This window comes from Anabrus simplex, chromosome 1 (assembly GCF_040414725.1).
Source record: "Anabrus simplex isolate iqAnaSimp1 chromosome 1, ASM4041472v1, whole genome shotgun sequence".
In the NCBI taxonomy this organism is placed as follows: domain Eukaryota; kingdom Metazoa; phylum Arthropoda; class Insecta; order Orthoptera; family Tettigoniidae; genus Anabrus; species Anabrus simplex.
Window position 1 is genome coordinate 1,628,624,364 of NC_090265.1, and position 27,391 is coordinate 1,628,651,754.

General features: G+C 38.9%; 1 protein-coding gene across 2 annotated transcripts in view; it reads right to left on the reverse strand.

Moving 5' to 3' along the window:
• Positions 1–27,391, reverse strand: part of Lon (Lon protease) — a 456,188-nt gene that overhangs the window by 42,621 nt on the left and 386,176 nt on the right. For both annotated transcript variants that reach the window (XM_067138307.2, XM_067138306.2), the window contains exons 10-16: positions 21,160–21,320; positions 20,968–21,073; positions 20,662–20,829; positions 20,490–20,579; positions 10,256–10,421; positions 9,973–10,178; positions 9,731–9,895 (exon numbers count right to left, since the gene is read on the reverse strand). In XM_067138307.2, coding sequence (XP_066994408.2) covers positions 9,731–9,895; positions 9,973–10,178; positions 10,256–10,421; positions 20,490–20,579; positions 20,662–20,829; positions 20,968–21,073; positions 21,160–21,320 — 1,062 coding nt within the window. The remainder of the gene's footprint in view (positions 1–9,730; positions 9,896–9,972; positions 10,179–10,255; positions 10,422–20,489; positions 20,580–20,661; positions 20,830–20,967; positions 21,074–21,159; positions 21,321–27,391) is intronic.

A 27,391-nucleotide genomic window follows, 5' to 3' on the forward strand; every position in this document is an offset into this window, starting at 1 on the left:
TAATCTGTATTTAACATTTACAGAGCAACAAACAAGTTGAAGTTAAGTGGTTGATGGAAGAAAATGGTGTTTATTGATAAATACAGCAGACCCCCATACCAAGAAGCAGCTATTTGCTTTACGTCACACCGACCCAGATAAGTCTTGTGGTGGTGGTGGTGGTGGTGGTGGGATAGAAAAGGCCTAGGAATGGGAAGGAAGCGGCCATAGCCTTAATTAAGGTACAGCCTGGTGTGAAAATGAGAAACCATGTGAAATCTTCAGGGCTGTCATCGATGGGATTCGAACCTACTATCTCCCAAATGCAAGCCCACAGGTCAGCTAGTGTATCATGAGTTAAATTCCATGGAGTAGGTATGGAGGTTTTTTTTTATTTTTTTTACAGTAAATTTGCCTGGTTTCTGGGAACAAGTACAAAATATGTGTTTGGCATCCGTCCGTCCATCAGTGCTGAGCTGCATGTCACCCAGGTGGCAGATTTCATGTCTGCTATTTACCTAGTCTTTTCTTAAATAATTTCAAAGCATTTGGAAATTTATCAAATATTTCCTTTGGAAAATTATTCCAATCCCTTACTCATACATACATACATACATACATTATCATTATAGACTGTTATGCCTTTCAGCGTTCAGTCTGCAAGCCTCTGAGAATTTACTAAACGTCGCCACAATCCTCGATTTGCAACTAGTGTTGTGGCCTCATTTAGTTCTATACCTCTTATCTTTAAATCGTTAGAAACAGAGTCTAACCATCGTCGTCTTGGTCTCCCTCTACTTCTCTTACCCTCCATAACAGAGTCCATTATTCTCCTAGGTAACCTATCCTCCTCCATTAGCCTCACATGACCCCACCACCGAAGCCGGTTTATGCGTACAGCTTCATCCATCGAGTTCATTCCTAAATTAGCCTTTATCTCCTCATTCCGAGTACCCTCCTGCCATTGTTCCCACCTGTTTGTACCAGCAATCATTCTTGCTACTTTCATGTCTGTTACTTCTAACTTATGAATAAGATATCCTGAGTCCACCCAGCTTTCGCTCCCGTAAAGCAAAGTTGGTCTGAAAACAGACCGATGTAAAGATAGTTTTGTCTGGGAGCTGACTTCCTTCTTACAGAATACTGCTGATCGCAACTGCGAGCTCACTGCATTAGCTTTACTACACCTTGATTCAATCTCACTTACTATATTACCATCCTGGGAAACACACAACCTAAATACTTGAAATTATCGACCTGTTCTAGCTTTGTATCACCAATCTGACATTCAATTCTGTTGGATTTCTTACCTACTGACATCAATTTAGTCTTCAAGAGGCTAATTTTCATACCATACTCATTGCACCTATTTTCAAGTTCCAAGATGTTAGACTGCAGGCTTTCGGCACAGCCTGCCATTAAGACCAAGTCGTCAGCATAGGCCAGGCTGCTTACTACATTTCCACCTAACTGAATCCCTCCCTGCCATTTTATACCTTTCAGCATATGATCCATGTAAACTACAAACAGCAAAGGTGAAAGATTACAGCCTTGTCTAACTCCTGTAAGTACCCTGAACCAAGAACTCATTCTACCATCAATTCTTACTGAAGCCCAATTGTCAACATAAATGCCTTTGATTGATTTTAATAATCTACCTTTAATTCCATTGTCCCCCAGTATAGCGAACATCTTTTCCCTCGGTACCCTGTCATATGCTTTCTCTAGATCTACGAAACATAAACACAACTGCCTATTCTTCTCGTAGCATTTTTCAAGTACCTGGCGCATACTGAAAATCTGATCCTGACAGCCTCTCTGTGGTCTGAAACCACACTGGTTTTCATCCAACTTCCTCTCAACGACTGATCGCACCCTCCCTTCCAAGATGCCAGTGAATACTTTGCCTGGTATACTAATCAATGAGATACCTCGATAGTTGTTGCAATCCTTCCTGTTCCCTTGCTTATAGATAGGTGCAATTACTGCTTTTGTCCAATCTGAAGGTATCTTACCAACACTCCACGCTAATTTTACTACTCTATGAAGCCATTTCATCCCTGCCTTCCCACTATACTTCACCATTTCAGGTCTAATTTCATCTATTCCTGCTGCCTTATGACAATGGAGTTTATTTACTATCCTTTCCACTTCCTCAAGCATAATTTCACCAACATCATTTTCCTCCTCCCCATGAGCTTGACTGCTTGCAACACCACCATGATGATTTCCTTTTACATTGAGAAGATGTTCAAAATATTCCCTCCACCTCTCCAGTGATTCCCTGGGATCTGTTATGAGTTCACCTGAATTACTCAAAACACTGTTCATTTCCTTTTTCTCTCCCTTCCTAAGATTCTTTATTACTGTCCAGAAAGGTTTCCCTGCTGCTTGACCTAGCCTTTCCAGGTTATTACCAAAATCTTCCCATGACTTCTTTTTGGATTCAACAACTATTTGTTTCGCTCTGTTTCTTTCATCTACGTACAAATCCCTGTCTGCCTCGGCCCTTGTTTGGAGCCATTTCTGATAAGCCTTCTTTTTACGTTTACAGGCTGCTCTCACTTCATCATTCCACCAAGATGTTCGCCTTTTCCCATCTTTACACACAGTTGTTCCTAGGCATTCCCTTGCTGTTTCTATTACAGCATCCCTGTATGCCACCCATTCACTTTCTATATCCTGAACCTGCTTACTGTCTACTGTTCGAAACTTCTCACTAATCATATCCATGTACTTCTGTCTAATTTCCTCATCCTGGAGATTTTCTACCCTTATTCGTTTGCAGACAGATTTCACTTTCTCTACCCTAGGCCTAGAGATACTTAGTTCACTACAGATCAGATAATGGTCTGTATCATCGAAAAATCCCCAAAAAACTCGTACATTCCTAAAAGATTTCCTGAATTCAAAGTCTGTTAAGATATAGTCTATTATGGATCTGGTACCCCTAGCCTCCCATGTGTAGCGGTGAATAGCCTTATGCTTGAAGAATGTATTTGTAACAGCTAAACCCATACTAGCACAGAAGTCCAGCAAACGCTTCCCATTCCCATTAGCTTCCATATCTTCCCCACATTTACCAATCACCCTTTCGTATCCTTCAGTTCTATTCCCAACTCTCGCATTGAAATCGCCCATTAGCACTATTCTATCCTTGCTGTTGACCCTGACCACGATGTCACTCAATGCTTCATAAAACTTGTCAACTTCATCCTCATCTGCACCCTCACATGGTGAATACACGGACACAATTCTTGTCCTAATTCCTCCCACTGACAAATCTATCCACATCATTCGCTCACTTACGTGCCTAACAGAAACTATGTTGCGTGCAATGGTATTCCTGATAAAGAGCCCTACCCCAGACTCTGCCCTTCCCTTTCTAACACCCGTCAAGTACACTTTATAATCTCCTATCTCTTCCTCCTTATCTCCCCTTACCCGAATATCACTTACTCCTAGCACATCCAGATGCATCCTCTTTGCTGACTCAGCAAGTTCTACCTTCTTTCTTCCATAAGCCCCATTAATATTGATAGCTCCCCATCGAATTCCATTTCATTCGCCAAGTTGTTTCCAAGGAGTCCCTCGCCTGTCAAATGGGAGTGGGACTCCATTACTCCCATAGGTCCGAGGCTTGCTTAAAGTGTTCTGAGCTCGGTAAATTCATGAAGCAGGATGCTGCCCTACTTGCACATAGTCCAAGTGAGGATCTCTCCTCTAACGGGTTATGGACCACCGGTGAATTGTGTAGTCCTGGCCGCCTGAGCACAAGGAGGGCCACGACTCAGAATATGTCCGAGATGCCCACTCCCATTCCATAGCAACTGGTATCCCGACTCTCAGGACCACTTACTAGGCCACTCAGCCATTGCCCATGGTTCACGAACTAGGACGTGACTACAGTAACCCACAAACATGAACCCTTACTCATCTTACTATAAATTAATTTTGCCCCAATTTGTCCTCATTAATTCCAACTTTATCTTCATACTGTGATCTTTTGTACTTTTAAAAACATCACTCAACTTATTCACCTACTTATCTCAATCTGAGAAAATGCAATCATTTCCCATAAATGGTTGCAAAAGGGGGCATTCTTGAATATTGTTAATGTGCTCATAAGTCACCTCTTGATTTTGGAAGAGGAAAGCTACAAAATTTCATCATCATCATCATGATCATCATGTCCTCCGTTCTCTATGTGTTGATTAGAGTAATGCAAGATTTGTTCTTGCCATAATGAGATAACGGAATTTATGTTGGTTTTTCTGTATGTTCTAATATCAAGCAAGTTTGAAAAATGTTGACCATCAATCAGGATGTGGATTTCATTCTCCATATATCACAGGATATAGTTCCATTATCATAGTAGGTGGGTCACTTCCTGGGTAGCTGAAATCCACCTTGAGCATATTAATTTCTTCTTCTGCAGGGCTGAGTAGCTCAGACGGTAGAGTGCTGGCGTTCTGTACAAAACGTGCCAACTTCGATCCTGGTGTTTGAAGGTGTTCATCGGCCTCATATTGGTAGTTTACCAGCACATACAAGTAAAAGATCTGCGGGAGAAATTCCCGACACCTCAGCGTCTCTGAAAACCACAAAAGTCATTGAGTATGTTTGCCTATTTTATGTCAGGTATCTGGATCAGAATTGCTGCACTGTACTGGTCGGAGGTTCTGTACCCAGGATAATATTCTCCATCCACATCCAAGTTTCCCTTCTATGATGAGTTGTATCAGGTTGTATTCGTCATTTTGAAATAAGCTATTCTCCTGCACTTTGTGAGGGTTAAGACTTCACACGATTTCACAGCATGGTGAAATACTTCCTCTTTGGTGAAGTGGTCCATCCAAGCGGCCTTAAAATTTTGCGATACGTCCACATTTCAAAGGTCTGCAGTCGGTTCACTGACAAAACCTTTGGTGCCCAACCTTTGACACTGCAAAGCAGCAGAAGTAATGCTTAACACTTCATGACATGCCAGTGAATTTTGAAAGGGAGGTCATGGTTGTACACAAGACATTTCAGAAACACATTTGTTGCAGTACACATTCTGGTTTTAATTTATACATCCGGATCAGATTCTAATGATAGCCAGCATCCTACATACTTCAAACGTGACCTTCTTTAAATGGTGTTCTGTTTTCTGATAACCATGAATTTTGTTTTCTTCATGTTTATTTTAAGGACAAACTCCTTATTTACTTCACTGATGCTGTTCCAACAGAACATCTAAACTGTCATCAAGTATCATTTTCAGAATGTGACTCCTCAGATTTATTAGTCTATAATCACATAATCATTTAGAGTATGATTTCTTTGGCAGGTTTATAAAGGTGGATTCCAGACAGCTTGCAGAAAGTTTTCAGTGTTGTTATTATGGTTGAACAGCTTCAAAAGGAAGTCATTATTACTAATATTAATCAGATGAAGCAGTTCTGCGTTAATACCATCTGGTCCAATGGCTTTGCCTGATTTTGCTTGGCCAAAGGCTTTCTTGAGTTCAACTTAGAGAATCTCTGAACCATCCAGTTACTTTTCCATATCATCAAATCCCAAGTGATCATCTCCAAACTATCTGCAACATAATTCTTCCATACTTCCACTTGCTCTTTCACAACAAGCATGTTCACTGTAAGATAGTTTTGCAATAATTCGTTTCCAGATAGTGAATGTTCTCTCTTTCCCTTTCTTATGCAAACTGAATCAGTCATGCTGTTTTTCAAGATAATAAATTTGTTTAACTTATCAGCATGGCATGCTGAGCAGTGCTCGTTATGTAGTGAACATCGCGCGTGGTGGAGTGACGAGCATCGTTCGCATGGTACAGGTGAGGAATACTGCAATTCAGCACTTACAATCAAAGCCTTTTGTGTTTTAACTCATTTCTTCTTGATACGGAAGGTTTGAACTTTCAAATGATATACCTTGATCCCTATTTTGAAACAAGGAATGTTTATCTCTGCCACCAGGAGTAACCACTGAATTTGGATGTTATCTGGCAACTACTATGCACACTACTTCTTGCATTATACCTTTCTTTCATCTCGGGGAAAAATAGATAAGTAAAATTAAAAATCCACCTTTTCAATACTAATATTAAACTAAATAAGTTATAATATTTACTTGGAACTAGTTTCGATGCTGGTGAACATCACCATCAGCCAAATATGAGAACAGGCAATCGTAAATATACATACATGCACATACAAACGCTCTTAATATGGAACTTATGATGCCCCTAAAAGTATCTGGAAACTAAACCTCAAATAATTACAATTTCAAAATCTTGAAGTCACGATTAGAATGACACTTAACACAATATAATTCTTTTCACTCAAGTTAGAACTCTGAATGTATCGAGTTCAACTTGGAACTGTAAGATTCTCAAATAAATAAAAAGGCTCATCATAAATAAAATGTTATACAAAGGTCAAACCACATACAGAGTTTCTCTGTAAATATGACAGTCACAATTAGAACAACACTTAATGATTTTACTCAAGATGGAATCTTGAGTCCTGAGTTCTATTTAGAGTAGCAAGATTCTCAATTTAAATAAACGGTCTTGTCACAATTGATCAGAAGCAGAAATGATGAAACATGTATAAAGTTTCTTTATAAACATTTTAATGGGTGTGTTGACGGTATTCACGTTAATTTTTATACTCCTACTTAGCAAAAAGAGGTTAATGGTGATAGACACAGGCATCGTTCTCTCAGTATTATTTTTTAAGTTGCCAAAAAGGATGTCCCGTTTCTCTTTGACAAATTCTAGCACAGCCAGCTTCTTGCATTTATCCTCCTTTCCTATTACCAAAAATCAAAACTTAACTACCGGTACTACAGTTATATAGTCTTCAACGTAAAAAATAAAACATTCAAATCATCGAGTATTATTAAGTTTGTTCATGGAATAAACCTGATCGATTCACTCTTACACAAAGACTTTTCACTTTGCGAAGAAATTGAAAAGCAATATCTAAATTAATGGAACAGGCCCTTGGTTTCACTTTTCTAAATCTCATAACTTTTTAAATATGTAGATGCTTAAAGGGTGGCAAATGGAGGCACTATTTCTGATGTTAAGCAATAGTGTAGTACTGTGCTCAAAGCAAGAGTTGTTTGCAATGTCCCTGTAGCATCCAGTAGACAAACCAGTATCAGTACAGCACATTCTAATTGTCATTGTACTAGTGTCTCCTGATCTGGTCTGCTATACTGCTGTCAGAGTCAAACAGGGAAATGCATACTACCCATACATTTCATGTACGTTTCAGATATTACTTTCCTTTTGATACATTGAACCCTGTATTGGTGATTTTTTACATTTGATTTCGTCCAGTAGATATGCCAGCCTTCAATAGTGAAAGAAAACTAAACATTATTTGAATTTATGGCAAATGTCACAGAAATGCAACCACAACTGTGACATTGTACGCTGAACGCTGCCTAGATCTATGGTATCCTTCAACTCATACCATTGCCAACATCTGCACAAGTCTTGTAGAAACAGTAGATTTTTCAGAAGGTATGAGATTTAGGAAAGTGAAACAAAGTCTCTTATCACTAACTGTACCACATGTTTGCAGTCTGCTAAACAAAACATACATGTTCTAATTTTTTAAAACATAACTTTCTGTTGAAAGTGGTATTTGTTTAATTTTCTGGATTGTGCATACCTTCCCACTGTATGAGCCGCTGATATGGGTACATTCCTGAGCAATTAGATTTTTCATATTTCGAAAATATTTGAGGTTGCAAAGTTAGGTGGGACACTGTATATACTTGATATAAACTTTCAACTTATTAGATCATGTTGAGTACTTGAACTGCCCTGAAGTGACAAGTGTGAATTCTACAGTTTGTGCTGATAGTATCAGCAGACCTGTAGCATAGATCTGTTAAACCAGAACAAGTATGATCTAAACCACCACAGACAATTGGTAGAGCATCCGATGCAAAATCAGAAGGTTGTAGTTTTGGATCTCACTAGTGTCCGGTTGGCCATGTTTGTTCTGTACTTAACAGCAGTTGGAATGTATTACGTGTACTCAATACGACCTAAAAACCTGCAAGTTTATTTCAAGTACAATGCAGTCTTGAAATTCACTATTGAACTGTTTACGTACTACCCACAGTCTAGGGGTAACAAGCCTGCTTCTTACCAGATGGCCCTGGATTCAATTTCTGGCTAAGATAGGAACTTTTATGTAGATCTAAGAGCTGGTCTGAGGTCCACTTTACCTTATGTGAGAACAACTGAAGAGTTGTCTCAGTATAGAAAGCCAAGAATAATGCCAGAGAGGATTTGTCGCACTGACCACGTGGTTCTTGAGCAGTTGCTTGCTAGGTCAAGGGGTGAAGTACCGTAGAGTCTTGTTTGTTTGCATGTTTGTTTATTGTTAAGGATCCTTAACAATTGTATATGTTCAGCGACGTCAATACGGAACCAAAAATAAAACTCTTGGTATATAACAGGGGTGGCCACTAACCTTACTTCTGGGAGCCGCAAATTTTGGAGACAAAATTGGGAGCATGTTTAGAAAATGGTTTATAAAATGAAGACACTTTTTCATTTTATAACAAATGAAGGAACATTTATTTTCTACACTACAAAGAACATTATTTTTCAGGTACACATCAAGGAATGAGATTTTACTTTTGAGAAGTGACTTTTCTGAGTGTTCATTTTTGCTGTTAGTTTTTTTGAAATCTGGCTGATAATTGGTAAGCGCAGTTCGCACAATTTCACTTAAATGTTCATCAGTTCGTTCAGATTGATATGCAGATTTAATGAATTTAATCGTTGAGTACAGTGATTCACACACGTAAGTAGTCCCAGGACAGCCATCGCTCACAACATCAACAGAAAAAGGATTTTCCAGGAAGGATCTCAAATCATTAAATCTGCCATTGATTTCTTCAGCAAGGCCAGAAATTTTACTCATGTAATCTTCAGTTTCCACCTGAACGTCAGGAAGGCTTTCAGTAATTTTCTTCAAACATTTGCAGTGAGAAAATGTTTTAGTCTGAAGGTTTTTCCCAAAAAGCTTCAACTTACTATGAAAGCCAAATACAGTCTGGGCCAATTCAGAAATATCTTTACAAGGAAGATATTGCTTTTGAGCGGGAGAGTGTTTCAGTGAGCCAGTGTCGTGAGGTGAAGCCAGTTGCGTTCACGTATAGGCAGTAGCGAGTGTTGATTCTGTTGTCAATACTTTTCTGTGTGCTGTTGTGCCAACAGCGACTGGCTTCACCTCACGACACTGGCTCACTGACACACTCTCCCGCTCAAAACACTATCAAATGGAAGGCGCCGGACTTTCTTCACCTCCCATGTCTTACCACTGACCTACAGCGCTAATAACGTTAAGCCGCACATCACTGCTCTTGACTGACGCCAGCCGCGAGATGTCGTTAGATTCCATTAATTATATCATTTAATTTAACTCTAAGGTTGGTGTCAAGAGCCGCACAAGACTGACTCAAGAGCCGCATGCGGCTCGCGAGCCTCGTTGTGGCCAGCCCTGGTATATAATACAGTGCACATTTCCCCATCTATGTTGACATAATTGTTATCGCACATCCTTCTGTGTTTTTCTTTTTCTTTTTTTCCATGATAGTAATTCACTTGACAGTCGTATGGTATTTGAAAAATTATGTGTTACTATGAAAATACTGTTACACTGCAAACTAAAAACAGCTAAAGACAGGGTAATGGAAATGAAATGAGCTTACTTACAGCAATTGTCTTTTCTTTAATACCTCCTACAGGTAAAATCTTGCCCATCAGTGTAACTTCACCAGTCATAGCAACATTCTGTCTAATAGGTACACCTTTGGCCAATGACAGGAAGGCAGTAACAATAGTACATCCAGCACTAGGACCATCCTTGGGAGTAGCACCCTAAAATCAGAACTAATATTAATACTTGCAAATGAAACAATTACATAAACAAACAAAATAGATTTTATTTTCATTACCTCTGGAACATGGAGATGTAAATGGCTGGTATTAAGGAACACATTTTGTGGATCTTCTTTGGTAATAAAATTTCTGGCTACAGTAAGCGCAATTTTAGCTGATTCTTTCATAACATCACCTAGGTGGCCAGTGAGTTCCATAGATCCTTCACTGGAGTCATCACGTGGACGCCTTGTGGTAGTCTCAATGTACAATGTGGATCCACCTAAGAACAATAAAGTTTTGAAAAGGAAGCAAAGGAGAAGACTAATCAAACAGATTTTGTTGCCAAGTTTTTCTTACCCATAGCTGTCCATGCAAGTCCCATTACAACTCCAGGTGGTGTTTTATCATACATTCGATCATGAGTAAACATGGGTTTACCAACAAATTCCTGTAGATTTTCAGGTGTAACTTCAATGGTGGCAGCCTCTTGCTTGACAACTTTAAATGCCACTTTCCTTACCACCTGTAAACATGAATTATAGACAGATTTGATGAATGGAACTGAATAAGGTTGAAAGTGACAGGAAGAGACACTGGATGAGAACTAGTCTGGTTTCAGACCACAATGATATGGTCAGGACCAGATTTTCATTGGAGGAAACAGTACACAATGGCCAGTTATGCTTATGATTTATAGCTCTAGAGCAGGGCCTCACAAACGCCCAAAACCTCACGCGTGCAAACAGCGGCGCAAGGATTCTGTGCACAGTGCATTGGTCCCACTCGGCTTGCCTCAGACCAATGCTTCGTCTCTGGGCTACTCGGCTAAGCTCGGCTGGGATTTGGAGCGCTATGGAGCAAGTGAGGAAGAGGAAGACAGAGGGAGAAAGCGAGACAGGCGTGGGGAAAGACAGAGACAGGGCTATTGCTCCAAATCGATGAGTGGGGGGTCCGCACTCGGATCAACCAAGCAAAGTAGTCTTTTGCACCGTGCACAGTGCATGCATCACGTGCATGCACCATGAGAGGCCCTGCTCTAGAGGAAATGATGCAAGCCACACTGAGAGATTAGGATTAGGTAGGTTATTAGCAGCAAACAAAGGTACTTTTACTGACCACCAGGCTGCAGTAAGAGTTTATTGTAGAATAAGGTCTTAATGTTCAGTGTTTTCACAGATCATTTATATCTAGACATAAATTGATGGGATGGAATGCAGGCAAATGAAAATCTCAAAATTAATTTGATCTGTGCTCATGACTGTTTTCATGGTAGCTTGTGAAATTTAATAGCTTAGAGCTTGAAGGAAACTTGAGAAATAAGGAATACAAAATTGGAACAGGCTGATTTCAAGAACTTGAGGTATGTTTCTGCCAAGATGATATTTGTCATATGCAAAGGCTGTTTACCTGTGTCTGAATTTGCCGTGGTCTCCAACCGTGAACTTGAATTCAAATTAATGCTGCTATGTTATCATTGAATGTGGCGAGGCATGAGGGTATCTAACTTTCACTTTGAGTGGCGTATGTAAGAGCGCACTATGAGTAAAGAGGTGGAATCAGAGAAAAGGCTTTTGGTGGATGATGTTATTCTGTAAAGAGTAATAAATAAGTTGCAAGATTGTGAGCAACTGCAAAAATGACCTTGATAATGTTGTGAGATGGAGCAGGCAATGGTATGGTGATAAACAGGGTTAAAAGTCAGGTTGTGAGTTTCACAAATAGGTAGCAAAAGTACTCTCAGTTTTAATTACTGCATTGATGGGGTGAAAGTTCCTTATGGAGATTGCTGTTAGTACCTAGATGTTAATATAAGGAAAGACCTTCATTGGGGTAATCACATAAATAGTATTGTAAATAAAGGGTACAGATCTCTGCACATGGTTATAAGGGTGTTTAGTGGTTGTAGTAAGGATGTAAAGGAGAGGGCATACAAGTCTCTGGTAAGATCTCAACTAGAGTATGGTTCCAATCTATGGGACCCTCACCAGGATTACTTGATTCAAACTGCAATAAGTCCAAAGAAAAGCAGCTGGATTTGTTATGGGTGATTTTCGACAAAAGAGTAGTGTTACAAAAATGTTGCGAAGTTTGGGCTGGGAAGACTCAGGAGAAAGAAGACGAGCTGCTCGACTAAGTGGTATGTAATACCAATATAGTTGGTCCCTTACTGGACATTATAAATTTTCCAGCTAACTCAATCCTGGTATGTTCCGAGTTGTCAGTGGAGAGATGGTGTGGAATGACATTAGTAGATGAATAAGTTTGAGTGTCTTTTAAAGTAGGAAAGATCATAATATGAAGACAAAGTTGAAATTCAAGAGGAAAAATTGGGACAAATATTCATTTATAGGAAGGGGAGTTAAGGATTGGACTAACTTACCAAGGAAGATGTTCAATAAATTTCCAGTTTCTTTGAAATCATTCAAGAATAGGCTAGGGAAACAACAGAGAAGGAATCTGCCACCTGGGCGACTGCCCTAAATGCAGATCAGTAGCAACTAGTTGTAAAAGAGCATGATTGATACCAAAGATCATGGTTAATGCTAATTTTGTTGTGCCAAATTTTCGGAAGACACTAAAGGAGAGTTGAGGGTTCGATGCGTTATGTGTCTTTCATGAGCCCATAATGACTGTACAGGTACCATAACATATGATTATATCTGCAACTTTAGTTGCTGAACAGACAAGGGATAAAAAGTTAACTCGTTTGAATAAATTTTATTCTTTCAATCTTGTCATTTCTGTATGTCCTGTAAGAATGTTCAATGAACATCACTGAAACAAAGTTACTTAAAGCTAGCTTTTTACTTTTACTGTTCCATATTACCTGGCTATTCCGTATTACCCATCAAGTGTAAATTAAAAAAAAAAAAAAAAAAATGATGTGAGGAAATTAAACATTCAAAGTTAAAATATATAGAGAATCATAGCCAATTATTTGAAGTTTCGAACTATATTTATTCACATTGCACAAATGATTTGGGTAAGAATTTATACTACCAAAAGTACAGGGTAGTTGCACAATATATGATTCTCCTCTGTTACACAATAAAAGTGTTGAATATCTGGCATATTTCATTACGTTGTACAGAAAATCAGGATCATAGCCTTTGGTTTCTGATTTGAATACTTCAATTAATGTATCGGCAGCCTCTTTATTTGCAGAAAGTTTATCACCAGTCACGTCAAGCTCCAAAATGCCATACTTAGTCTTAAAATTCGGAAGCCAGCAATCTCTCTTTATAGTCAGAAAAATCAGGTAAATAACTAATCTTTCCAGCAAACATTTTCACTTGTTCACAGCCAAATGGGGCCAGAAATAGGATTTCCAGTTGACCCTTCAGCTACTCTCATAATTTTTCTTGATAAACTGTCATCCTCAGAGCCAAAGACATATACAAAGTTAAAACAAACGAACTGTTCTTCTTTATATCCAAAATGGTAGAAGTTCCAATAACAAACAATTATGATAACTCTATCTCCGAAACACCTTTATTTAACTGTCCGATAAACTTCACATTCTCTTTCACTGGTGACACTACTTTGCATTTTGTTGAAATTTTCACTCACAACCCACAACAGCAGCAAAATCTTACTTCAACTCATTTGAATATTTTCTATTCTTTCAATCCTTTTTTTTTTTTTTCCTTTCTCGACACGCACTAGTGTACTGAACTACTGCAATGTGGCAGTAATTGGGCTGTGACTCGTACTGCTGTTCGATGAAGAAATACAGGTGGTGGAGGGAAGTGGGGTAGAGTGCAAACATTATAGCAATGTCATGAAAACTGATCCACATATCTGATGGTCAGATAACTGGAGTTCTATGGTATTAAGGATTTCAGAGTTACAGAAGGAAATGAGGCCACAGAGCAAATAGAGCATTATGCAGTTCTGAAGATTGAACTCTTAACTGAACACACATGCATATACATTTTGTTGACATTTTCATTCACAACCCACAACAGCAGCAAAATCTTACTTCAACTCAATTGAATATTTTCTATTCTTTCAATCTTTATTTTTTATTTTTTATTATTGGGCTGTCATGAAAACTGATCCACATATTTGATGGTCAGATAACTGGAGTTCTATGGTACTAACCCTTTAACCGCCAACGCCTGATTGATCGGACGTTCAAGGTTCAGTCTAAAAACGCCAACGTCCGATTAATTTGACATTCCGGAAAAAATATTTTCCAACTTATTTATTCATTTTAATAATGTATAATACATGTTTTGGACTAGTATTGGATTTAGTAAGACTATATACAACAAGTTTACTCTTTTACCGAAAAAAAAAGAAGAACGCAACTGTTCCGTATGCAGAAAGATTAGTACACGTCAAGGTGGTAAATGGAAAAAGACCAGACACATTTGTAAACAGTGTAAGAAGGCTGTACACCCTTTGTGCCCTCCTAAGCACATTTTCTAGAACACGTCATAAACATGTGTAAATATTAGTAAATAGTTCCTTATATCATATTTTTAAGGCAAAAAGGAAATTTTTGGGTGTTAAGTTTGTGCAAAATAGAGGGGTGTAAAAGGGTGAAAAACGGGTTGAATGCCTTTAATGAGGATACGTATACAGTATCTCAAAACTGAAGATATTACAGACCTGAAAATTGGTATTTGGGGTCCCCTTTAAAAATAAAGAAACACATATTTTTTTGTTTTTGGAAAATCCAATTAATGGGGTGGGGGTTGAATTTTTAAAATGAGTGTATATATATCTCAAACTTTTTATAGTGTACTGATGTATAAATTCGTATTTAGAATCCTCTTTAAAAATAAAGAAACATATTTTTTCTTTTTGGAAAATCCCAAAAGGAGGGGTGAAAGAGGGTGAAAAAGTGGTTGAATGCCTTAAATGAGGATACTTATATCTCAAAAACAGAAGATATTACAGACCTGAAAATTGGTACTTGGGATGTTCTTTGAAAATAAAGAAAAAAGCATTTTGGGGGGAAATCATCTTGGGGGGGCGGGGGTGAAAAGGAGTTGAATTTCTTTTATGAGGACACATATCTCAAAAACTGAAGATATGGTATTTGGAATCTCCTTTAAACATAAGCAAACACGCCTTCTTTTTTTTTGTGGGGGGGGGGGGAGAGGGAGGGGTAAATCACATTAACAGCAGTGGGGTGAAAAAGGAGTTGAGACCAATTGATTTTACTGTTCATAATGTACTTATTCTGATCCTCCGTGGCTCAGACGGCAGTGCGTCGGCTTCTCACCAGTGGATACCGTGGTTCAAATCCCAGTCACTCCATGTGAGATTTGTGCTGGACAAAGCAGAGGCGGGACAGATATTTCTTGGGTACTCTGGTTTTCCCTGTCATCTTTCATTCCAGCAAAACTCTCCATTCTCATTTCATAGCATCTATCAGTCATTAATAAATCACTTTGGGAGTGGCGACCCCATCACACTAACAGCCTATATCTGCTTCATTCATTCCATCCCTGACCAGGTCAATGACTGGAAAACAGGCTGTAGGTTTTCATTTTCAATGTTCTTATTCTGATCATAAACTGATCATTTTTAATGTTTCCTGGGTTCGTTTTCAAGAATCATCTTTTCCTTTGGAGGACATGAATTTAGAATACAGTAGATTCTCCTGGCATATAAATAAAAATTTAAACACATTTGTAATAAATGATAAGATTGACATTGACCGTGCAATTGTTCACCTCTATAATGAAGTCAATAATGCACGGAAGTATATCATTCGTGTTGCCAGAAATCTTGCGCACTTGCCTACGCGCGACGATGGTGCTGGTCACATTGTCAGCAATGACAATGGCAGCAGATGTAATTTACCGCCAAGTAGAGGTCTTGCATCTTGCTGTGGGTTACAGACCATCAATAATAATAATAATAATAATAATAATAATAATAATAATAATAATAATAATAATAATAATAAGGCGTAGGGATGTGGCAACCCCATCGCCTAGTGGGAAACCACTGCAGTCAGCCACCCGAGTATTGGCGGGGAAACCATAGCTATTCGGGGGGTATGGAAGAAATGCCTACTCCCAGCCCTGACCAACTAGGGTGAACATTATCCTGGCAGAAGGTATAAAATGCCCTCTGGGGCTCATTACCTCAATTGTAACAACGCTACCGATATTGCGGCAGCCCAGCTTAATACTTCGGCTTGTGAAGTAACCATGGAGCACATGATAATCACTACTTTACCCCAGGGGGTTAATCCCCTGTCGACCTCAGTCGACGCAAGCAGGTTGTCGGATTCTGGGGAACCTGTATCGTGTGCGGAGGGAGAGTCGGAGCTCCCCAATACCTCAACATCCTCAATACGCCGGTCACAAAAGATCAGACCCAAGAGAACTTTTAAATTGGGAACCATCAACATACAGACAATGATCAGAGTGGGGAAACTGAAACAAGTCCTAGATGCAATGAGAGAACATGGAATCGGCATACTGGCTCTACAGGAAACGAGATTCAGAGATGAAGATACGGTGGAATCACAAGGATATGTAATTTTGAAGGGAAAACCGGGTATCAAGATGAAGCAACAGCCGTTTATGTTTGGTACGGCGTTTATAGTAGACCGAAGCTTCTTGAGTAGTATCATTGACTGGAAGGGTGTGAATGAGAGACTGTCATACTTGATGATGAAAATTGGCAATAAAACTTATACACTTGTCAATGCACATGCCCCCACAAATGATAAGAACAAAACAGACAAGGCAGGGACAGAGAACTTCCGGAACACACTGGATAAGGTAGTAACGGAAGCAAGCAAGAGAGGCGTCACGATCATGCTGGGGGATTTCAATGCACAGCTAGGCACTGAAAGGAGATTCAAAGGCCCTGTAGGGGATTACCCTGCACACAAGAGAACAAATAAGAATGGAGAAAGGCTTGCAAACTTGTGCAAAAGACACAAGATGAGAATCATGACCACACACTACAAAGCCAAGGCGAGTAAAAACACAACCTGGGCAAGTCCGGGCAATAGAATTGGTGAAAGGTAGATAGACCACGTAACGATCCGAGACAAAAACCATGCAGAGATCATGAACACCAAAGTCAGGAAAAACAGCAGGATGGAGTCTGACCACTATCTTACTGAAATCAAATGTAGATGGATACCAAACAGAACTAGGACAAACACGAACACAAACTCACACCAGATCGACAGAGAACTGCTGAACAAAAACCAAGATCAGTACATGAAGAACCTGACAGTGGAGAGTAAATGGGAAAACTTAAAGGATAAGGTTAGAGAAGAATCCAAACGATTGGCCACTAATAACAAGAGAAGGAAGCATAAGTGGTGGACAGAAGAATGTGAAGAGGCGGTAGAGTACAGGAGGAAGATGTGGGTAAGGTGGCAGACTACCAAAAAGGAAGAGGACCTGTCAACTTTCGAGACAGCGAGAAAGATGGCTGCCAAGACGATCAGGAATGCCAGAAGGAAAAGGTGGAATGAGAGGCTGGAAGAAGCTGATCATGCGTTTAAGAAAAACAAATCACGATCCTTCTTTAAGGAGATGAAGAGCAGGATAAAGGGTTATGAGGCAAGAGAACCTTTTGTGAAAGGACAAGATGGCGAGTTGAAAATAGGAGAAAAAGATGTATGCGAGGAAATGGCAAGATATTTCAAAGATCTACTGAACACAGAAGCACCCACAGGGAGCATTACTCTACAGTATAGCAGAGACATCAACCAAGGACGAGCACCCACCAAAACAGAAGTTGTGAAGGCAATCAAGGATCTCAAGAACAACAAAGCGGCAGGTAATGATGGTATATGCGCCGAGGAGATCAAATGGGGTGGTCCTGCAATGGAAGAAAGCATGTACAGAATAATAATGGACATCTGGATAAATAAGAAGATACCTAGTGACTGGAAAGAAGCCATAATTATACCAGTACATAAGAAAGGAGACAAAAGAATACTGGATAACTACAGAGGTATCTCACTGCTAAATATTGGGTACAAGATACTCTCGAGATTATTGCTGAACAGAGTGGAAGCACAGCTTGAATCGACCATAGGAGTACCAGGGTGGTTTCCGGAAAGGGAGAAACTGCGTAGAACAGATCTTTGGACTAAAGAGAATCATAGAACACAGACACAGGAAAGGAAAAGAGACAATAGTTACATTTGTAGGCTTCGCAAAAGCCTATGACTCAATAGACAGGAACACACTACTGAACATCCTACGCGACAGAGGATTGGATTCTACGACACATGGATTGGTGGGGGAAACATTGAAGGATACAACCGCTAGAGTAAGATACCGGAGTATGTTGTCAGACAGCATTGAAATTAAGACAGGAGTCCGACAAGGGGACACTTCCTCTAAAGCATTACTTTGTCAATTTTATATATTTTTCATCTAAACAGTGTTATGTGGCTGAAGATGTTGATAATATACGAAACATGTACCACTTTTGACCATTAAAAATTGCCTTAAGCAATCATTGTATCGACTAGGTGGAAAATAAATTAAATACTTAATTGTGAAGGGGATGGGCTGTCGCCAATATTATTTAACCTACTTTTGGATGAAGTGGTGAAGCAGTGGAGACAGTTGAATAGAACCATGGGAATTGAAGGTGTACATATTGGATATAAGATCAAAAACAATGTCATAGTGGATTACCTTGCCTTCGCAGATGATATGGTGTTGTTACATGAGAAGGAAGAAGAAGCAAAGTTGGCACTAGCAAATCTAGCAGAAACTGCAGCAAAGGTTGGTCTGAAAATAGCCTACAACAAGACGAAGGTACTGAATATGAAGACCGATTGGAATGTAAAAGGCCAAGTGGTAGAGAGAGTCGACAGCTTCCGGTACCTAGGTGAGAACATCACGGGTAAAGTACAAAGCAACAGAAGTACCACAGACAGAGCTCAACTGCTGCTGAAACTACGATATGCAGCCATGACTACATATGGAAAGAAGAACCTCTCGAGGAACGCCAAACTGCGACACTACATGATAACCATCAGGAATGCTGCATTATATGCAACTGAAACGCTGACATTAGGCAAGAGAGCTTGCATACAATTGGAGAAGGAGAAAAGAAGAATCTTGAGACATATATGGGGCACCAAAAAGCAAGGTGAAATTTGGGTACACAGATCAAGGCAGGAACTATATGCGAGTATAGAACCAATCTCGAGTGTGATAAGAAAGAGAAGGTTAGGATTTGTTGGACATCTCATGAGGATGGATGACAGTAGGCTGACGAAGAAGATATGGAATGCAACCTGCTTAACTGGAAATAAGTGGATGAACGAAGTCAGAGAAGATTGGGAGACTATTGGCATAAAGGAAAAATATCCACTGATGACAGTACAGGATAAGTCCAAATACAACAAGCTCGTGGAAGGTCACAGATGGACAGACACCAGGATCCAGATTCAGATCACGGAAGCCGAGAGAAAGAGGAGGAGTGAGAGAATGAAGAGGTATTGGGAAGAAAGAAGACGTACCGAACAAGTCACTCGTAACGAACCAAATAATAATAATAATAATAATACTAATAATGTTCTGGACAGTCGTCAAAATGTGCGGACCGCGCTGGAAATGGGTCCTGGCCGGGTAATGACTACGATAGCAGTCCAGCCACGGGTTCAGTACCGTGAAGGCACCCAAGAAGACAACACGCCAGATCTCCTCAAGGATTTGATCCATATTAAAAATGCTTATAGGAAAAGATGGCAAAGATTTAGGGACCCAACTGACCGGGTGGAATACCTGGACCTAGCCCAGGAAGTACGAGATCAACTGCTGGAAAGAAAGATTGAAAAATACGAGGAACTTCGCCGTAATCCCTCAGAAAACGAGTCAGATTGCGAATTTTGGCGGATCCTCTCAGAAAACGAGTCAGATCGCGAATTTTGGCGGATTATATATAAAACGTTAAGCATTCAATTATAAATTTCCGTATAATACCGTAGCGAAAAACGGGTATCTTGCTAGTGTAATAATAATATTGTAACTGTAATATCGTACATAAAGCTCTATTTTTTTATATAATGCAGTTTTTGGTAGTAAAAATATTATTTCTTAACGTTTTTTGGTCATCAAATACTTTTCTTTCAAAGAATGAAAATATTTATTTGAATTATCACTTCATAAAATAAAACTTTATATAATAAAGGTGCATTAATTTACATCAATAAAATGCCCGAAGCATTATCTTCAAAACAAACAAAAAATGCCCATCCAATTTACATAAACTGAACAGAAATTATTACGAATAATTTATTGCAAGGTAAAAAATGCTCATTAGGCCTTGGCAGAATAGGACATGGACACCACGTACGAGGCCACAGAGCAAATAGAGCATTATGCAGTTCAGAAGATTGAACTCTAACTGAACACATATGCATATATGTGTGTAGTTGTTATAAAAAGAAATGAATTAACAAGATAACATTTATTACAAGCTTATAAAGATTGATTTTCTAAACCTTAAGAATAAATTACAACAAATAAAATAATCATATCTTCTTTTAAAAAATAAATCTAATTAAAATGCATACTAATAATGAAGTTCAATTAACACACTGGTATACATATATCGAACAACCTAATTATCTTACCTTCTCAATATGCTTCTGCAGGTTTCTTACACCACTTTCACGACAGTATGATTTAATGAGGGCACGAAGAGAATCATCTGAAATCTGAAGCTGTAAGACCAATATTAGGAAAATAATATAGAATTACGTATCTCATGAGCTAATTTCTTTAAAAAGTACGTGAAAACCATACCCGGATGTCATTTAGGCCTGAATCTTTCATTGCCTGAGGAACAAGGTACTGTTTGGCAATTGCTAACTTTTCTTCAGCAACGTAACCAGACATATCTATCATTTCCATTCGATCTCGTAGAGGTTCTGGAATTGTGTCAACGATATTGGCAGTACAGATGAATAACACCTGTGATAAAAGAATAATATAAAAAACACTACTAATCAACAGAAATAATGAGTACAAAACACCAAAAATGAGTATTTGAAAGAAGTGGAAAACAAGCAATAGTTTCATATGTATTACATTAATAAAGGATGAAAATACCTTTGAGAGATCAACAGGAACATCCAAATAATGATCAAGAAAATTTGCATTCTGCTCTGGATCCAACATTTCAAGCAATGCTGAAGAGGGATCACCCTGGTAGCCCCTTTACAAATAAAAGAAATTATGTGAAGAGACAATGAGCTAACCATTAAAATTACGTTAGACCATAGTATTTTTAAAGATACTCACTTTCCAATCTTATCAACTTCATCAATAAGAATTAAAGGATTCTCAGTCTTTGTCTTTTTAAGACACTGAATAACCTTTCCAGGCATTGCACCAACATACGTTCGACGATGTCCTTTTATTTCAGCTACGTCTGTCATCCCACCGACACTAAAGCGGAAGTACTGAAAAGAAACCCATTTTTCAATGTTTACAATGTAATTAATCTGACTTGAGAAAAGACAAGCTGATTTTCATTCTGTTGTAAGAGGAGAGAATTAGGTAAAACTACTGGATAGATACTCTAGATAGATAAAGCCTTTATTATCCATGATGAAGTTAGAGCTCCTGGCACTCTCTTACACAGAACAACATACATATTACCAACTTACTTATTAATACTATAAAACTGACAAACATAAAATACTAAGAACTACAAATAACACTGGTGATTAAGACAAAAATAAAAAATCAATCAAAAACAAATATATATACACACAAAAGAAGGAACTGCATATGTTTACAGACTTGAAAAATATTAACTTCATTACAACAACTCAAAGAAATGCAAAAGTAAAAATAATAATAAAAAATATTAAATAAATGTAACTTTGTAACTACAGTAATTATTTCATTACTAGCTTGAAGGAGCTATACCAAATGAATGGCGAGTTGCTATAGTAGCCCCTCCATCTTACTAATAAACAGTGTATAACTTTTATACAAGGTTTATACACTGTTTATGTGAAATTTGTTACTAATAAACCGCGTATAAGCCTCCTGTGTATACATCTCTTATAGTTATTCATTGAATTGCTTATACAGACCAGGACCCTTGTATAAGCGCTGTATAGCAGCGAGTAGCAGAAAATGAAACCAGTGAGCAGTTTATTTTCGTGGTATTTATTGTCTACAGTAATATAATCGCGGTGAAATATTCGACTTATCCATTTAACATGAACACACATTGAAAGAATGGATGATAACGTTGATAATCTTCACGGTATTTTAAACATAAAAGACATACACCAATCAGAGGTTATGGAGGCTAGACATCTTCGTAAAGTAAAACACTTTAAAGAGACGGAATGACAATGAATGACTATAAAAGAAATGATGGTTGGGTGTATTTTTGGGTAATAATGTGTTACAGTACTGCTTAATAGACTTTTGAAATTGCGAATTTATTATACATTACCTGCCTCTACAAAGATCTTTATCAAATTTGAGTACCCTAAAAAGGGACATATTCCTCGACATAAAAAATGGTATAACTTGAAAACCGTACGTAATATGAATTCCATACTTTGTAGTTGAATACGCAGAAATAAAGGAAAGGGTGACAGACATTACGCTGAAAATTACAGGCCAGTAAGTTTGACATGTGTTGCATGTAAGCTTCGGGAAAGCATTCCTTCTGATTATATTAGGCATGTTTGTGAAATTAATAACTGGTTTGATAGAAGGCAGTTCGGTTTTAGGAAAGGTTATTCCAATGAAGCTCAACTTGTAGGATTCCAGCAAGATACAGCAGATATCTTGGTTTCAGGAGGTCAAATGGACTGTATTGCGATTGACCTGTCTAAAGCATTTGATAGGGTGGATCATGGGAGACTACTGGCAAAAATGAGTGCAATTGGACTAGACAAAAGAATGAATGAATAGGTTGCTATATTTCTAGAAAATAGATCTCAGAGAATTAGAGTAGGTGAAGCTTTATCTGACCCCATAATAATTAAGAGGGGAATTCCTTAGGGCCTTCATGTATTCTTATATATATAAATGATATGAGTAAAGGTGTGGAATCAGAGGTAAGGCTTTTTGCAGATGATGTTATTCTGTATAGAGTAATAAATAAGTTACAAGATTGTGAGCAACTGCAACGTGACTTCAATAATGTTCTGAGATGGACAGCAGGCAATGGCATGTTGATAAACGGGGTTAAAAGTCAGGTTGCGAGTTTCACAAATAGGAAAAGGCCTCTCAGTTTTAATTACTGCGTTGATGGGGTGAAAGTTCCTTTCGTTCTGGGTGATTTCCAACAAAAGAGTAACGTTACAAAAATGCTACAAAGTTTGGGCTGGGAAGAATTGGGAGAAAGAAGACAAGCTGCTCGACTAAGGGCTGGTTCTACCATCTGCTGGTAAAGTGGCTGGCATCTACCCGGGAGGAAAACTACCTGGGGGTGTAAATCAGCTGGTACTTTGCCTCGCGTACAGCCACCTCCGCGCAAGCGCTGGGTAGCTACCTGGAGCTACACACCGATATACGGAGTTGGCTAGACTGATTTTCAGCGACTTCTCACTTCCGAGTGTGCTGTTATCTATCGTCAGATGTATGAAGCTCATTTCGATTGTCTTATTTTCCTGTGCTTGCATCTGTTGATTATCACCAAAAAGCCTAATAAGGAGAGTCTTACGAGTTATGGACTACGATTTATGTCAAGCTTTCGTGATTTTAATCTATGAGCTTCAAAATCAATACCTAATTGGGATTAAAATCTCAAGATTACATTTTCTTACGTCAGTTATAATCTGTCATGTAAAGCAGCATTTTTGGAAAGTATTCTTGTAGTAGATTGGTCAAGTTGCTCGCCGAGTACTAGAAGGCATGCAGGTTTTCATCGTCTTTTTAATTTACATTTAAAAACTTATTTTCGTTCCTTGCCGTTGTTCTTAACTCTTTTTTACGCGCTTCCATATACGTATATGCACCCACATCTTCCTTATGGACTTACTGCTTTTGAGCATTCTATCTGCAGGCTTCTGTGAATTGATTCAGTATCTCCACGATGCTATTTGCAACTAGTTCTGTGACCTCATTTAGTTCCACATGCTTCTATTTATTGATAATGCATTTCATTCTAATGTTTAAATTTATGAAGATAAATATCCATTCACAGGAAGAGGAATTCGAGAATGGAATAGTTTCCAATTTCTTCGAAATAATTTACAAGAAGACTATGTAAACAACTGATAGGGAATCTGCTACCTGGGCGACAGTCCTATATGCTATATTAATCATAACATCACTTTCTATAAGTAGCACACATATAAAGCATTTTCCCAGTAGACATAATACTGTGATTAAACATTTCAATGAAATATATTATTAAAAAAAGAACGTATGAAAAGAGGCATACAGATTAATACAATGCTAATAATGAAAATAAAAAAGATTCGTCATAATGAAGACTTGAACCTGCATACCTCATAGTATGAGCTCAGAACGTTAGCCATTACACTACGAGAAAGCTTGGGGAAATTGGGATATATACATTAAGTTATACCTGGTATCTGAAAACTAAAAAAGTAGAAAATAGCCCATTTGAAATGATTTCCAAATAGGTTTTGATTTTATATCCTTTTAGAGTTTCTTTGCGAAAGCTTGACGTGTAAAATGTGTTTCCTACACTACCAATGCGAGAGGCTGGTGTGACCGTTGCAAATCAAGGGAAGCATTAATGTTCAAAATCCTGCAACACAATATCAATCACTGTCACAGTATCATGCTTTTTTCAGTACACTAAGTTAATTTAAGTCGTATGTCACCAGAAATACAGCTAATAATGTTCAGGTCTCAGAACTTGCCCGGCAGATAAAGTCTTATCGGGCCCTTGAAGTGGCCGATAAATTACACACCGGGTAACTACGATTTATGCTGCCAATAGTGCTACCTGGGAGTGGTCGAACGGAAACATCCTTTTACGCAGAGGGCAAGTTATGCGCTACTTAACCAGTAGGTGGTAGAACCGACCCTAAGTGGTATGTTATAGATGTTGATTCCCATAGGGAATCTGAAATATTTGTTCCAAATGAGTAAATTTATACCAATATAAATGGTCAGTTATTGGACATTATAAATTTTCCAGTTAACTCATTCCTGGTTGCCAGCGTTTCGCCCTCGTATATTGGTATTATAAATTTACTCATTTGGAACAAATATTTCAGATTCCCTATGGGAATCAACATCTATATCATCTGATGGCCAAGCAGGCATTTCATAATGAGACAAAGTCTCTCAAAGTGCATCGGCACTGCCGGTGGCTACAATTAGCCTACACAGTAGCCTCCACGGTATGCACTAGCCAGCGTCTTGGTAGGTGTGCTAGGTACCAACTGATGAGCCCAGCCTGGCACACGAGGGCGAAACGCTGGCAAATAGGAATGAGTTAGAGCCCGCGCAATCAAATAACAGCTCTGGGTGCGTTTAATGGGAAGCTTGAGTGCGAGTCTCTCCGCAGAGTTCCCAGGCCACACCTATCACGGCCGATCGGATCCCTCGCTGAGCTCAACGCATCAAGTCGGCGGTGCACCTACCCTTCTCCATAGCCAGAGCGCCAAGCAGCTGCCGCCGGAGTACGTGAGCTGTTGTTGAGGTCGGTCTAGCGTTTGCATATTTCGATCACAAAAGGGAATCGTGTAGCGTTAACGCCTGTAACCAGCGCTATATTCACATCATACTATATTCTGTATAATGCAAAGAATATCCCCACAACTCCCATATATTCGCAAGTCCCTCGCTTGAATGGACAATAGCTCATAGTCGGATTTCCTTTTTATATTGCATGGAAGAGCGAAGAACTGCTAGAGCTTTAACATGGTGTGATTCAATTCTCCTATAGTGGTGGTGGTGGTGTATTGTTTTAAGAGGAAGTACAACTAGGCAACCATCTTCTATACAACACTAATCAGAGAGAAAAAATGGAAGGGGTCTGACACTTCGAAAAATGAAGGTATCGGCCAAAGGAAGATAAGGGCCACAAAGGGCATGAAAATGAAAGACTCCCTAGCCCTCGCAAACCTAATAGCGTCGGGGTTGGAAAAGAACAAGAACTGACCAAGAGAGGTCGGATAAGATAGATAAAGGTGAGGGGCCTGGCACAAGTAAATGGGAGCAATGCCAGGACTCAGCTAAGGGCCCCATGGTCGCCAACCCACGCTCCAAAATTCAGAGCCCCTGGGGCCCCTTTCAGTTGCCTCTTATGACAGGCAGGGGATACCGTGGGTGTTATTCTACCGCCCCCACCCACAGGGGGAAATTCTCCTATAGCACAATTGGTAACGCAGCTACAAAATCGTGAAAATCTATATGAAACAGAAGTCTGGAATGTTAGCGACGTCATTTAGGAAAATTTGCTGTAGTAAACAAGCGACGTCTATATTATCACTAAGAAAACTTTCCAACTAAAAGTTAATTCATATATATTATTATAGCTGTAGTTATTTCATGGCACATATATAAAATATATAGATATATTGTGATCGTTCACAACACCATCTATGGTATGTCATGATACCCAGGAGATGAGGTATGCCATTTTCCGCGTCATTCTGCGATAAAAACTGCCCAAGTTAGAATTTTTCCACCCACTCCGGGACTCGATTTTCAGTATCCAGAGTCGCGCGACCCAGCTCTAGTTGCTGGTAAATAGCAGCAAGGCGGTGTAAGAGCACTTGTACTCGAAGTTTTCTCACTCCAACCGCGAGCGAGATGAAAAGACGCGCGTTATCACGTGACCGAAAATCTAGGTCACCGGCTGAGCTCATGGAGGATATCCAACGTGAGAACAAACATTATACCCTATTTCCCTCATTCATTTACCACTGCCAACTCATCGAGTTCAATTGTTTTTCCCCCTGTTAATTTTTATAAATCGTAAGATACTCAATGGATAATCAAGTGCAAACATTCATTCGAATCAGGGAATTTTTTGCATAATTATGAAACCGAGATGTGCTTATGAGACTGATGTGGTGACAGGAGTGGAATCGTGGTTGAAAGAAGGGGTGGGTAATAGAGAAGTATTTCCAGAAGGGTACACTGTCTATCGTAGAGACCGAGAAGATAAAAAGGGAGGGGGGGGGTGTTTATTCTAGTGAAGGAAACTTATTGTTCACATGAATGGTTTACCGATGAAAGGGATGTAATATTTTGGATAAAATTAATTTGTGATAATATGAAGGAGGTGGAAATTATAGGAATATACAGGCCTGGAAGAGAGGAAAGAGACATGGAAATATTTGAGAAAATAATAGATTATACTCATAAAAACAAAAATAATGATGTGGTAATAATTGGGGGAGATCTAAACTTGCCAGAAGTTGAATGGAATGGAGCTGCAAGTGAAGCCCATGAACAGAAATTGGCAAATAAGTTAATTTGGGAGGGAGAATTTACACGAGTAGTACAAGAACCAACTCGTCTCATAACTTACTATATGATTTTTCACGAGAGTTTAATCCTAATGTAAACA